This window comes from Tachypleus tridentatus, chromosome 7 (genome assembly GCF_004210375.1).
Source record: "Tachypleus tridentatus isolate NWPU-2018 chromosome 7, ASM421037v1, whole genome shotgun sequence".
Lineage (NCBI taxonomy): Eukaryota > Metazoa > Arthropoda > Merostomata > Xiphosura > Limulidae > Tachypleus > Tachypleus tridentatus.
The window spans coordinates 75,193,166-75,210,063 of NC_134831.1; the positions used below are offsets into that span (position 1 = coordinate 75,193,166).

General features: G+C 29.6%; 1 protein-coding gene across 1 annotated transcript in view; it reads right to left on the bottom strand.

Moving 5' to 3' along the window:
- Nucleotides 1–13,455, bottom strand: part of LOC143255993 (WW domain-containing adapter protein with coiled-coil-like) — a 52,748-nt gene extending 39,293 nt beyond the window's left edge. The window contains exons 1-2 of the mRNA XM_076512510.1: nt 13,265–13,455; nt 12,850–12,883 (exon numbers count right to left, since the gene is read on the bottom strand). Of these exons, the coding sequence (XP_076368625.1) occupies nt 12,850–12,883; nt 13,265–13,305 (75 nt within the window). The 5' untranslated portion in view covers nt 13,306–13,455. The remainder of the gene's footprint in view (nt 1–12,849; nt 12,884–13,264) is intronic.
- Between the last annotated feature and the right edge of the window lie 3,443 nt (nt 13,456–16,898).

Here is a 16,898-nt window from a genome sequence, read left to right on the forward strand (position 1 = left end):
TAGTCCACCAATAGCTATTATAACTTGTTGAAAAATCAGATTGTCCATAAAGATGAAGAATACATTAATGTTATTTTAACTTAGTCTACTTATTTAGGTTATTTTAGGATTATGTTACCAACACTGATTCCTCCAAAGTAGTATACTATTTTTATGGAAGTCTCTCCATATAACACAAATGAAAAAAATTTTTATCACACTTTTATAAACCAAATGTTTGAAAAAATTAATGGTACCATGCAAACAAGTTGAAAGTGAAACATTATTGTAGTTAGCATGAATAATGTAAACTGTTGTTTCTTGTTAACAAAACAGTATAATATCTGAATGAACTTTTTTCTTATTCACTTCCTAACGACTTTCAAAACTTCACAAGATGAAGTTATATATAGCTTTCAAAATTATTTTACAAAGTTGAAATTATTTAAATGTTTATGTTGTTTAATTCTTAATTAAGATTAGTTAGAGAATATAATATAATACTAATCATTACTATCACTGCTCATTTACTGCATAAATACAATTAATTATAGTTAATCATTTCTCTTGACTGGTTATAAATAATTTAAATAACTGTGTTCTTATAGAGAAAACACTTAAGATTCCAACATGTCATAAACTAGGGATGTTAGATTATGTTTAGTAAATTAAACTTTCTTTTTTTAAGTTCCATGTTCAACCATTATAATATCACTTAGAAACAAATTTGGAAAAGTGCAATTATTTTCTTGTACAAAACAATTTCTGTATAAAACACCACATACTTCTATAAATATAAAAAAAACAACAATGAAATAACATGAAAAATAATTGTTTTGATTAGACTGAGAATTAATCACACTAGTACAGAAGTAGCATAGTAGTGCTAATAGCTTATATTTACACAATTGTTTATCTGAACCTCTATATTAGCAGCACATTCCATTTTGATGTGATTTTAAATTATTCTTAACTGTTCCTGTAATTAAGTGCTACAGAGCACAGCCTACACTTTACTTTTTGGTATCTCTACAAAATAATAAATGTAAAATGAAAGAAGCTAATAATTAAACCACAAGGAGTGTGATTATACTTATGCTAAGTGGAAGATTGTGTTTTTGATATCATAAATTGGATGTAATTCTAATGTTTAGTTGTTCTAAGTACCTGATGATGCCATGTTAACAGCTGTGAAATATTATTGTATACATTTAGAATATTTATATTCTATTTCAGCTGTCTTCTGAATTTTCTAAAATGAAAGACTATTCTGTTTTGAAAATATTCTACCATCATTTCTGAAATTAATTACTGTACGTGAAGAACCCTACAATATTTTGGTGCTTTTTTTGTTTTGATTATTCAAATATATTTATAATCATATTTACTTTCTTGTCTAAGATTCATTTTAATAGTAGTATATACTTCTTAAATATATAACTTATTAGTAAAAATAATTTATACTAATACAGGGAATTTGTTCGAAACTAAGTGGCTGCACGATATATTTCTACTAATGTAGCATCAAGATGAAACAAAAATCTCAATATCTGTCAGTAATACCACGTGCAAAATTAAAACATCTCTGGGCAGCCCTTAGTTGTTTTTAACACTCAACTTGTATATTTTCAATGTTTCACATATGAAGCAAAATTCGAAACATTTGCAAGTTGACTAATGTTTAAACTCTAAACTATTAAAATCCTTATAATAAACATACTTATAAACATGTAATCCAGTAATAAATTGTCTGGAATAAGAAGTATAGAAAAAGATATCACTTTTTATTTCCCACCAAATATAAGCTGCAACACAGAGGTATTATTATTACCATAATATTATTTGGCCTGTTGTGCCCTATACTGTGTGCTGCAGTTTTGCCTATTCAAGGGTTACCAGCACAGCTTAAAAAAGCAAACAAAAGAAATACAGTAAGCTGTCTTATAATGGTGGTGTGTGTATAATAGTTTTAAGTCCTTTTCAAGTCATCATTTGGTAATTTGAAGAAACCTATAATATCACCACCATCACACAACTTGTCTATCATACAATAAATTTAGCACGATGTTATATTATTATACACATACATATCTGGAAAAGTATGCACAGTATTATTACAACATACAACTCATATGCAAGTAAGTTTTATTATATTTTCTAAACATTAGACAATGCAATTACATTGTGTATAAATGTTCATATACAACATTTAGAACTAAAAAAGTAAATTATAAAGCATTGTTCTTGAAGTCTAAAAACAGGGTCTCCTCTGATTTTTCATATTTTTTCACCACTTAATAAAATTTTTCACAAACAAATTTTAAAGTTGATTTGCTAGTTTACTAGCCTTAATTTCAAGCACCAATCTCACTTCACAAACATTCCAGCTGCAGCTACCATGCAGATGTACACTGTATGAATAATATTCCAGCAAACAGTTAACATATATACAAACACTGCATGAATAGTATTCCAGCAAACAGATAACATATACACAAACACTGTATGAATAGTATTCCAGCAAACAGTTAACATATACACAAACACTGTATGAATAGTATTCCAGCAAACAGATAACATATACACAAACACTGTATGAATAGTATTCCAGCAAACAGATAACATATACACAAACACTGTATGAATAGTATTCCAGCAAACAGTTAACATATACACAAACACTGTATGAATAATATTCCAGCAAATAGTTAACATATACACAAACACTGTATGAATAAAATTCCAGGTCAAATGTTTTCTTTCTAAACATTTATCAAACTTTTCATAATCTTTTTTACAAGTAAACATAATTTACACAAACATACTATTTAAAATAAAGTGTAAAACAAACAGTTATAAACTTGTCTAGTTACCAGTTTACTTTTAAAGCCAAATCTATTGACTAGATTTGTCAACAATAACAGGCCAATGTTTAATGAGATAAATATTTCAAAATAAAAGAATTAAGTCTTACATCATAAAATAATTTCTGTACCGACATACTAGTTTTGAAAAAAATAATGCCAAACATGAAAATGTTTGAGCCAAACTATAATCTATAGTTTCAATTAAACCTTTATTTTTATAATTTTTAACAGGCCTATATAATTTTAGGCTGACTAGAATTGCATGTAGAATATTTGAATTTATTCCAAAGAAATGAACTGTACAAATTAATCCTTCAAAATAATGAATGTCTTCACAAAGAATCAGGTCTAACAGAAACAATTATATACTAACAACTAGCTAGAATATCTGTTCTGTAAACAGAAGTTATGTAAATTCTTGATTAATGAAAGGTTATCTAACATGAAAAGTTGCTTCCCTTTTATTTAATTGTAAAAAAACACAAAAATGCTCATAAAAACAGCAAAACAAAAGATGTTATACTGCAAGTTTGGACCTCTCTCTGCATGGACCCAATAAATCTTCATATCAAATATGGTGATGATCCATCAACTGGGGATGAAGTATTGATAAAAAAATGCAAAAAACACCCATAAAAACCACAAAATTCAAAACTAGAAATTTGTATGTATCTCTCCACAGACCTAATGAACCTCTACACCAAAGTTAGGAAATATCCATCCATAAAAACAACAAAATGCAAAATTGAAAATCTGTATATACCCCTGCACTGACTTAATGAGCTTCCATATCAATTTTAGTTAAGATCCATTCACATTCTTCAAAGTAGTTACGTGAACATACAACATACAGCTGACAGTTCGAAATGAAAACTAAATACGAGTCTTTGCAGAAATATTTCAGAACACTAAAACTGTTTGTAAAAGTTTAGGTTTTTATTCTAGAAGATTTAAAAATGTATAATTTTAGGAAACTATTTTTTTAAATATAGAATAGAAAAGTGCAACTTAGTATGAAAGATCAACTGTATTACATCAACAACAAAATTTCAAACATTACTCAACTAACACTGAAAATTAAATACATAAATATATATTATTCAATTACTAATTATTCATTTATTTATAGCACTGTCCACTCTTCTGCAATAAAAAGTAATTAGAGTTAGAAATTTACAAACAGCTATATTTGTGAAGCAATTCTTCAAACCCAAAGCATTCAACTGTACTGAATACAACACAGTGAAAATAGAATGAAAAAAACATCAAGCTTATCAAGTATACTCAAGTTTACTTTATGAAAAATGTTAATGACACCATTTTGTTCAACATATGAAGATTCTAGTGACAACTGAACTGATTTGAACTGACAAACCTTTTCATCAAAAGTAACAATCTAACACTATAAAATATGTCTGTCTGGTCATGCATTGATGTCAAAGCATATTATTACATAACTTAAGTAGTTTGTCTTCCTGTCATTTAGAAGCAAGTAATCTACAAATATTAAATATTAAAGATTAATTTGGAATAAAGCATGAAAATTGTGACATTATGAAAACAGAAAGTTACTGCAGTTTGTTACTATAATTTACAGGTTTAGTCTACTTAATAAATCTTAGCTCATATTTTAACATTATTATAAATATTTCTACTGTTTAAGTTATTTTAATCATAATGCATTGAAATTCTATGCCATACTAAACTAAAACCTAATATTCAGTTAATTATTCTCCTAATGACAAATCAACAGACACATCCACACACTTGTGTATCTTTTCAAAGTAGCAACCTAGCAAATAAATATCACTTTATGTAACTATGTGCTTAAAGTATAAAATGAAATGTATAAAGAACTGAAAACAAAGTTTGTTTTCTAATTTATAGGTTCTGTTAATTAGAGGTTTGTTCATTATTTAAGTTTAAAATTGGAGGGCAAATCAGAAGGAAGGTTACCTTCAAAGAAAGCCACATCTCATAAAGGAGCAACAAATGCATGCAAGTTATATGTTGAAACTAAAATGGGTTCAGAATATACACACTGGCATAGTTATCTCAAATAAACCAACTTAATAATCCAAGGTAAGCCAAGTACTTTTACTAGTATTCTCAATAAAAAAAATGACACTTCAAGGACACATCAATACCTTTTTCCTATTGTCAGCCAGGTATTAATAGTGATTTCTTTCCTTTTGAAATTACTTGACAACAGTAACAAAGAGAGATAGAATTAACATTAATTAACAGGGTAACCAATACACCTGAACAGGTTTGTATTAACAAATAGGTATACTTCCAACAGTAGGAAACGTCAACACAAGTTTACTCCACTGGAAGTCAGATGTTAATATAATTTTTTTTTCTTTTCACAGGCAATAATAGTAATTCTGTAATTTTACTGCAAGAAAAGTAATAATTATTTTTACAAGGCAAACCTTTACTTTGAAATTGTTGATAATGTAGTTACTGCATATTAGTATACAATGTTAAGTTCCTAAATGTTTTTCAAAACTTTGCTCAAGAAAACCAACATTTACCCTTTGCACAACCAACAGAACTTCTTAAATTTTATTAGAATTAAGTTTTGTAACTTTGGTCTCTTGTCTTTTAGTTCCTAAATACCAAGTGTAAAGAAATAATTATAACAACTTGTGCATTTCATAGAATTTTCAAAATTATAAATAATACAAAGAAACTGAGCCATAAAACAATGACATAACTGTTAAAACAACAAAATAACAATTATCTGCTTAAAAGGTATACCTGTAATTGAATGAGGCAGTTGTCGAAGTTCACTCTTAGCATACTCACTGAAGTAAACCGTGACAACTTTTAGTTTTTCATACTGAGTAACTAATTTTTGATTAAATCATAAAATTAAAGGCAGCTTTTTAAGTTAAACTGCAAGTATTATTATTATCATGTTCTGCTCCTATGATTTGCAACATCCCAGCAAGTCAAAATCAAAACAAAATTTGTATTAACATTAACGAGACATAATGAAACTATCATAACAAGCTTTTCTTCTCCATCACTGAAATAATGCAAACTTAATTAATATTTTCTGTTTTTCTCAATAATACCTCAAGTATATCAAACTACAAACCATCATAAATATAAAAATAAACTTATTTGTCACTTCTGATATTAAAATACACAATAATCAAAAATGAAGATAGGCATGGTTTGACAAAGTATATGTTGGCTTTGGTCTTCAATCAAATCCAGATTAAAATAAGTTTAGTTAACCCTTTCGTGACAGGTCAAGGACCAAAGACCATGTTAAAGTTTGTTGACTTGTATTCAAAATTTTATGAATTTATGTCAATAAGTTTGGAATCAAATTGTAAATTACAGTGCACACTGTAATATTATATACGAGTTAATCTCTTAATTTAAAAGTAAATATTAAAAACACAAACCTAAATGCAGATTTTAGTGAGTCAAATGGTATGTTGAATGCAGCAGTTTAAAATTAGATGTTTATGATGTCAAAATACTAAATCTATAGTTTTGTAGAAATTAGGAACTCAAACCAATATCAACAATCCAGGCTACCATGTTCTTTTGAACCAAGATTTTAAGGACATAGATCGTGTCTTTAGTCTGCTTTGTCAATGTTTCATATTTTTTAGATCTAAATACCTGTTAGTTACTAAGCTTAATAAATTATAATAGAATTCTATATATATATGCAAAAACGTCTCGTTTGGGTTGAGAAAATATTTTATAGAAGAGCGAACAACGTTATGACCTTCTTCGGCCATCGTCAGGTTTTTTTGTTTTTCTTTGTGAACCTGACAATGACCTAAGAAGGTCGAAACGTTATTCGCTCTTCTACGTAAAATATTTTCTCAACCCAAACGAGCCGTGTTTGCATATATATTTCTCTACAAGTGGGTTTTCTCAACATCACTGATAATGGAATTCTATAGTATCAATATAATTATTTATGATTTTTTGGTTATTAAATTGTAAATATAAAACTTAAAAAAATTTGTTTGATATCCTCCATGTGCTAAACTTTAAAAGGCTTAGTAACCTACATCCAGCAGCACCAAATGTTAAAATGTCACAGCCTGAAAAGATAACTGCTTGCTTTACCTCTTTATTTATTGTTCTGTACTTTAACAAAAACAAGTTTAATAATTTATCTCTATCTAGTAATAATCTGTATACATAACTAATGTATAATAATTGAAATGTGGTGTATATTACAAGATACTAGTCCATTAAAACACAGCCAAGACAGGGAAGACTAAAGGTCAGTTTTATATTGTTGGATATGAATGAAGTCTACGTCCACTGCGCTTAATGCAGGTCATGTTTTGTTAAATAGGCATGACTGAAAGGTCAACATATTACAAAATATACAAATATATGGCATTATTAAACTTTAAGCTACTTAAGACTAAACAATTGTATTTTTGTGCTATAATATATGTTGATATCCTAGCAAAAAAAAAAAAAACATGATTTATATTTCCTAATTTTTTACAATGGTTACGAGTCAGTCAATTGACTGACCCCACACAGTTAAAGTACAGAAAATAAAATATAGTCTCACTGAAAACAAATATTTGAAATGTATTTAGAAGGTTTCACAGATTACATAAATAATACTTGAGATTTTTAGGATGAAGAATAGTTGTGTTAATCATAAAATGAAACCACTTTGCACCTGGACTAGTAACAAGATGGACTTGATATTTTAACAAATAAATTTTTAATAGAATATTTCATTAAAAAATCTGACTTTTTGTATACACAAAACTTGTAATTTGTACTAAGTGTTTACCATATTTTGTGAAGATACACATACTATACAAAAAGTTATAATAGAATAAATACTCAACATATGAAAATATGTACAGAAACTCATGTGTTATAAAAACCCCATTGCAAAAGGATAAACAGGTATACTCTCTACCATCTGAACCCCTTGTAAAGCAATAACATGACACATCTTTACATCAAATTCAACTACAATAAATTTAGTAGTTTAAATAAACATATCATGAACAGGTACAGAATTAGATAACCATGTAATTTAGTAAAACCAGGAATTATATCAAAAATTAAACTTCTCTGGAAAAAATACTAATATACATAAACAAGATACCTCAACCCATGTATTCCAAACTATCACACCATGAAGTGACCAAGCATTTCAATTGTAAGCTAGCACATGTATAAAATTTTGAACAATTTTTATAGAATTTTCTGATGGAATAATTATATAAAAGCAGAAAAACCTATATAATATTATCTCAAGACTGTATTAGAAATTATCAATACAAATGACTGGCAAGATTTTTGTAGACACAAGAAATCTTCAACAAATACTTTTTTGTTTTATAAGTACAATGACTAAATGTGAACTCTGGGAAAAATACATTAAAGCATATGAAATTAAAAAGAAGGCAACATAAAAACAACCTAACTACTAATAATCACAAATAATAATTACCATAAAATTAGAAAGAACAGAAATATTAACCTAAATGGAATGTGATAATCATAATCTGAAAAATCATAAAATTACAATATTTAGGAAAACAAAAAAAATCCTCAAGTGAAAAAACACTAAACTAAGATATAGCATATACCTGTAGAAAAACAATATGGTAAATTAAGCCTAATTATAACCATACACAAATATATTTTTCAAGTGACAAATACCAAACTAAGATATGGCACATACCTGCAGAAAAACAATATAATAAATTAAGCCTAATTATAACCATACACAAAAATAAAATATTTTTCAAGTGACAAATACCAAACTAAGATATAGCACATACCTGTAGAAAAATAATATGGTAATTTAAGCCTAATTATAACCATACACAAAAATAAAACATTTTTTAAGTGACAAACACCAAACCATGGCATGGCTTATAAATGTAGAAAAACATTTATGGTAAATTAAGCCTAATTATGACCATACACAAACACAAAAAAATCATCAAGTGGCAAACACCAAACCAAGGCATGACAAATACATGTAGAAAAACATTTAATATGGTAAACTGAGCTTATGTGTAATGCAATCAAAATAAATAAAACTAGCCAGTTTTAGGCTAGTTCTGCATGAGCTATAGAACTAGTACAAATATGTGTGTGTGTGTATATATATATTAAGCTATATAACATACAACAGTACCTATACACAGTCTTCCATCAAAGACCTACCTACACATAAAACATACAAGTTACATAATACATTAATTCAGTATAATTAACGAGTTTTTCCAATTAACATTAAACACACACTCATACTTTTTCATTACTTCCCGCAGTTCCAAAAATTAACTTAATATATTAGCAAATACGATAATAAGAATACTGGTATTCAACTGCTTTTACACATGTAGAGCCATATTTTTTTCTGTGCTACAACCAAGCAGAACATAGCATCCTGTTAAGGTCTTTCAAATGGTAAGAAAGCAAACAATCATCCCTAATCTCAAGAAATTCTTCAGTACATATGGAGAAGACAAACTCACCTGGTCAATTTCCCTAAAATAAGTCTTTCATAATAATAAGCTTGTTTTTATTGGCAGCAATATTATCTGCCTGTATATATTCCTTTCAGCAAAAACAATCTGATTAGGATGCCTGTAGAAAATGTCAACATCTTTTACCCTTCTCTGACATGGACATCAACTCAAACACACTCCACTTGAGACATTGTTTCAATTTTACATAACTTTCATTCAACCAAACTTTAGAATAAATAGATTTAAATACTAAAGGTTTCAGATACACTATTCACATTTATAGTCTCATAATTGAGAATCATTATCTATTTAGCCATTTTTTGAGAACTACCACACATAGAAAATTTAGTTGGAATCAGTCACATACCAATGCCCAATACAGTAGTGAAAGTAACATTTAATTATGCATTTATATCACAGTTGTTAGCCACATGCTTACTATTCTTTATACTTCTCAATAAATGTAACATCCAGTATGTGAACTGATCAGATGAATTTGGGGCATTAGGTGGGCTACAGACTGGTGTCAGTGTTTCTGGTATTAATGTTAAAACAATGAAAAAATTAAAAAGCACTCTGATGACAGGTTCAATCTTTTTACCTAAAAACAATGTTGATCCAAAATAACTCGCATATTCAGTGTTAATACGCAAAAAATTGGGAGTTTAAAAGAGTTGGCCAGACTATGTTTTTCTTGTGCAAAATAGTAACAATGTTCATATCCAAGAAGGTACTACACTTCACCACATTTGTGCAACAAGTAAGTTTCTTTCAACCTTCCTTGGCAAAATTCTTAAAAAAAATGAGGGGACAGCAGCTTTATAGAGCTGAGGAATCAGACCTTGTATTTAACAACTGTGCAGCCACTACCACGTGTTGTGTGAAACTACTGATGAGGGTATAGATTTTATTTCTTCTCAGCCTGGAAACTAGTGCAAATGCAGCAATTCTGGTGGGCAATTCAGAATCCAGATGTTAAAAATGAATTGAAATCTCTACTCACAGAAAAAAAAAAAAAAGTACTGAAAGCTTTGCTTGAGAAATAATCCATTAAACATAACTCCTCACAGAGTGTTGTAATGTTATTTCTTGGTGTTGCAATAATTTAAATCATCATTTACATTTAATACGTTGTATTTCAAATGTATCAAAACATTTTAATTTGACAAAATTTTTTTTAAGAAGCCATGCTCTAGTCCTGTCCTTTAGTATATTTTAGATGCCAATTGTACAAATGCAAAACAAATCTCTGATTTTATTTTTTTCAGAAAATGCAGATAAGATGGATTCAATCAGAGCTGCTAACAACAACAAAAAAACACAACCAACAGAGTTCACAGTATACTTGAACATACAGATGGGGGATATTAAATTTTATTTTTGTGGATACATTGAGATACTGATAAAGCTGATATATTTTATCACAATGAAGTGAATTATTATATGTTGCAAATTAATATTAAATATGAATTATGTTTGATAATTTATCAAATATAACTTAACTCTGTCTTGTCAAAATCAAAAATATGATAGGTGTTAGAATGATAATGGTTACTGATGAAATCTGTGATACCTAACAAACATGTGCTAATAACAACTGTAGTGATAACTAGAGCTGCAACCTGAACAACTCGAAAGTGAAGGACAATTTTTAGTATTTTTCTTCAACTATGGAACTAAGATTCATAAAAACAATAAAATACTCCAGGTAAAAGTAGGGCTAAATTGTGCTACAACTTGTGTGTAAAGGAATGTTACATTTTACTAACAAATAATAAGTGGTGACCCCAAAGGTATCTTGTAAACAACAACCAGAAGGCTATCCAACATGCAATAACTAATTAATATCTGGCTGGATAATAACAACAGTGATATCAAAATCTTTAATTTGAAGCACTTCCTGCAAACATCTGACATCAGTGGGTGTAAAAAAATATTTTTTTTTCTCAGTCATTATTCATACAACAATTAAATTTATTATCAATGTATTTTCCAACTATTAAAGAATTATTTTCAATTATGAATCTTTCCTCATTCTAAATATACCCAAGTTTAGACAGTTCCTAACAGCCACCTTATACCCCTAATTATTTACAAACATGTTAAATGGACTCCCTTGATAAACAAACAGCATTACCCTACTATTAAATACGTCTCACACACCTAATCAATTTACACACTAATTCAAAGAGAAGCAAATAATAACATCTTCTAGTTCTCTAACATTCAACACATATTTCCCTATGCACTCCAATATAAATATTCAATGCAGTTTGTGAATCTATAAAAACTTTAAAAAGCCTTCCTTTGCCCAAAATAATCAAAAAGTTCAAAGCTACATGTTACAAGATTTGCAAGAAACATAATTGCTGCTCTAGCCTTTCTTCTATGATGCACTACAGTAAACCACACTTTCTTTTCCTTTAAAAAACAAACACTTTGCAATTTTATTTCCTTTTGTGTTCTATAACACACTTTTCTTACCCCCAATTTTATTAACTTTTCAAACAATAATTAAAATTTTCCTTCAAGAAACAAACAAACATGCTCCATTTTCCATGCAAAATTCAGTTACTCTGACTCTCCTGAACACATCAATTTTACATGCATAAATACACTTTGTTCACTGTCTTTGAATGGAATCACTTTTTATAAATATTTTATTAACAGGAGTATGAATTAATGTCAATTTTCCAAAAATGGTTGGATGAAATTAAAAATGCCAAAAGTTTTAATATATTGTTTCTGTTTTTACTTTGCTTTTAAACTGTTAAGGAACTCCATAGGTGACCTCATTTACTTGACTAGCTTTCTCCTATTCACTTATATTTGAATAGATTTCTCATCTAATGCTGTAAATGTTGTGAAAATTAATATTCTTGGAGTTAGCCATGAAGATTAATCCTATATTGAAATTCAAGTTCAAAAACTATTAACATTAACAGTAATTTTTTTTGCTATTATATATCTATATCAAACACATACTTATTTTTTAGTAGTTAAACCATATTATACAATATGAGCCAAAATCAAGCTTTAATGTTATTTTTATTTCTATAACACTCTACCCTAGCTATTGGTATATCATGTTGATTAAACCAACAGGAAATAAAAGATAAATTCCTAGAAAAATATGTTAATTTAATTATGATACTTCTAAACCATAATTAACTCAAAATAAAAATAAAGAGAAAATGGAAACACCACTTAACAGGCATACATTCTTCTGAAATCACAAAATGTCAGTCACTTCAGTGCTAAAATTATACCACATATTACTGATAAAAAATCTCAAAGCTTTATTTTCACATTCATTGTTTACATTTCCATTACAATTTCTTTTTTGAACATTATAAATCACAATGTTCACATCTGTATAACCTTCAAGCATATCTGATGTCTATATTAATAGTTCAAAGAGGAAAAGTAAAGAACTACAAAAAAAACAATTTGCCATGTCACAATGTCACTGTCAGGGCTGTCCTATAAAACCTACTCACCTCATAAGAATGGGGTTCACTTCTGTCAAAGATCCTACAAAATAAGAAAAAAAACTGTCACTTTTTACCAATGTAAATACACAAACTTAAAATGGGGTTGTGTTTCGTGTACTTCTTTTCTTATACAATTGTTACCATATTAAACTCCGATGTTTAAATTGTGTTAAAAGGTAGTGTAATGTTTTATTTTTTAATTTAATAAACTGGCAATTTTCCTTCTGTATGTTCGATTGCCGAGAAATTGGTATCAGGAACATCAAGTTGTGTCAGTACCATTGCTCTGGACGCATATACAATTTTACTTCTCCAATTCGATAGTTTTTACTTAACTTTAGTAATAAATATCTCGGTTCTCATGTTTAAAAATTAATTTACTCTTAAGTCTACGTTTTCCTGAAATTTAGATGTATCATACCCATCATTGAGCCTTGGAAGTTTTCTTGCATGCATTACCATTAATGCAATTATAATATTTGATTTATTGGCTATAAAACAAGGTTTCAGTTAAACCCTAAATTCATTTAATCTAAAGTATTATAAACGAAGTACAAGTTTCTCTCTTTACGGACATGACGCCATGTTACATCCGGGACAGTAAACGTCATTGTACGTCATTAGAATACTGTGATCTAAATAAAGTAGGTATTAAATTTAATAATATCTGTATATTATCTTTCAGCTTAAAATAATATATTGTTTCATTATTACATTAAAAAGAAATATTTATGATTTAAATCAAAAGCAGGAAATAAGAAAAGCGCATTACAGCGTATAGAACGCTAGGCGGTGTGCAACGAAGATATAGGATACATCTATACCTTTATCAACATTTATATTTTCATAGAAAGATGCAATAATGCATGTAATTACAAAATTAAAGTCAAGGCTTTGATACAACAAGAAGTAGAAATATATAGTATATTTATACACCACACTGAATTTTCACCAATATTTTATGTACATAAAGATCAAATGTTACATTTAGATATTAAATAAAGCAAAACTAGATTTAAAAGTGGTATTGCGTCTCTCACTAAACCACAAATCTCGTTTTTTAACATAATGAGCGTGGCTTCTGGTAATGAGAAACTGCTAGCTTATTGATGAAAATTCAGTGCTGTTGTGATGTATAAATATATTATATATTTCTACTTCTTATTGTATTGAAGCCTTGGCTCGTGACAGTGTCCGTGTCGCTACTACGACCAGATGATAATCGACTACCGCTTATTGGGTCATTTACTCTTAGATGCGTCTGTTTTGTATATATTTGTGGAATTTAAAATCAAAAATCGATTTTCTTACAAGTATCAGATAAAATTTTCCGCAATGACGCAGTATCCAATCAGGAAAAAATACGAGATTTGATCACCTATTAGATTCAGTTGACCAATGATGATAAAGACTATCAAAGTAAATAAAGAGGTTTCTACTTCTAGGTATTAATTATTTGATTAAGATTCTGTGTGAGGGTTTTATCTTATATTTGTGTTGTTCAGTAGCGGCGCCAGGATATTTTTGTTGGGGGGTCTGAGGGGGTTCAGGTAACTGTAGAGGGGCTTCCCAAAATGCCATTAATATGAAGCATAAATGGTAAATTATAATATTGTAAATACCAAGGTACATTTCAGAAAGGTGTGCTATTTTGAACTGCGTTTTCAATGCAGTTTTCATTGGAAACTCATACTCTGATTAATAATGGGCAGCTAATGGGAGTGAGCGGGGGTGTGTGGCGTGCGGCTGGCATCTGGATCTCGATCGGGCTGAACCGATCGTTAGCCGTACGCAGAGCGTACACCATGATCAGCTGCTCGGTGATCATACGCTTAAGGCGTTCGAGGCGGAATCGCGCGCTCGAACAAAGCAAACCCGCGGTCTGGATATTGAATGGTCATAGTAGCACCAAAACAAAATGTCTAAATTGCAGTTGACCTTCACAGAAAGACTGGTTTCTTCATAAGTTCACATTATTCATACAGGCCAAACTGTGATTGTGATATTGTTCTTATTATCATAAGTATGACAAGCACGTGTTACAATAATGTAACTGTTACATAACATTAAATTAGGCACTTCTAAATAGCCCAATGACAATTTCAAAATTCATTCTAGAATTGTTTAGAAATATTATTTGGTCAGTTAACATGTAAGGTTATTATCTAATGATAAATATTACATTATTTGGATTGTAAGTCACAATTTTAGGTGTATACCACAATCATCAATACAATTTTGGATGGCTGATACACAATGAAAAATGATCTCACAGAGGACACAACACCAGCTAAATGCTTTATAGTTTTGACCTATACGCAATACTCTTATACATGCATGCTATGTTTTACTTTTTAATAAAAGATAAATGAAATTAATGGGTAAATACCTGTGAAACCTTTGGTTTATCAAGTAAAATCCCTAGTGATGTGTTGTAATTTGAAATCAACGCGGTTGTCTAATCTTAGTCAAAGCTCAAGATAGAATGGCATTACACAGGGAGCAGCAATATGAGTTTCAGTGCATTCAGTACGTTGCTATGGGATGCATGGCACATACTTCCGTTTTAATTTAGACTATGTCTCTTTGATGTTAAATGTTAAGCAACAACGACGATTGTGTTTCCATATTTTATGAATATATGTATGTAACAGTATTGGGGGGCTGAGGGAAGCTCAAGCCCCCCTTGTCGCTGCCACTGGTATTCTTTGTTTATCAATGGGATTGCTTTGTGTTCGTTTTTGAAAGGAGTATTTCACTATATTTGATATGTATATTGAAAGTATTTATATTATTATTCTTTTTAGGTATACTGATATTCTAGAAAATTGTATGCTTTTGTTTTAATTAACCTTTGTTCCTTTGTTGTTCTCAGAAACTGGAAATACCTGTTAATGAATGGAAATGACACTGCTCCATACAACAATGTACAAAAATATCTTGACAGCTGTGTCCCTGAATGCAACATACAGTTGTGTATATGATGTCTAGATGTTACAGCCAGAACTATGTTCTAATGATAATTTCCAGTCACAAGAAAGTGCTAGTGATCCTGGAAAAAATGCAAGGAGTCTTGTGTAATAGGGAATATTATTTTGAGTCAGTTTGGTATGGAGCACCATCTTAGTCAGTTATAGTTTGCTTAAGTTGGTCTAGTCAGGATAAGACAAGGAGTAACTAAAAAGAAGATATACAGGCAGAGTGACAAATTGCATTTATTTTTTCAAGTAAATACACAAACTATGTTTGTACTTAGTGTTTTAATAAACACTGCACATTTCGAACAACATTTTGTGTTCAGGTTTATAATGAATACCGATTCAGTTAGAAAGAGGTTTGGTATTATACCATATCAAATATTTGGATTAAATATTCTGTTATTTTGTATGCCATCTGATATAGCTATAACGTTAATCATTTCTTCCTTGAGATACCACAGAGTGAACAAGTACAGAAAAATTATGGTTCTGTTTGTTTGTTTTTTGGTTTTTAATTTCGCTCAAAGCTACTCGAGGGCTATCTGTACTAGCCGTCCATAATTTAGCAGCGTAAGACTAGAGGGAAGGCAGCTAGTCGTCACCACTCACCGCCAACTCTTGGGCTACTCTTTTACCAAAGAATAGTGGGATTGATAGTAACATTATAACGCCCCCACGGCTGGGAGGGCGAGCATGTTTGGCGCGACTGGGATGCCATGCTGAGCCCATATGGTTCTGTGAGTGTAGAACATTATTGTTGTAAAATGCTGAAATGTGTACTATTCCTTACTCTTTCTCTTGTGCAATATAAACTTTAATAAGGTTCATAATTATAAAAATTGTATTTACCATAACTAGAATAAGTTACAACTACGAGAAAAAATTGTTATTTCAAAGTTTTTTTTTTATTCTATGATAATTCCTTTCTTAGATGTAGGACTTTTGCTGATGCTGCAAAGTTCTGTGGTTTTGATCTTGTTACGGTTGATGACCCAGGAGAAACAGCTGCCAATATTTGATGCACCCAGACCAGTTATTTATACTCTTCCCCTGAGTACCAATCCCAGTCCAAGGTAA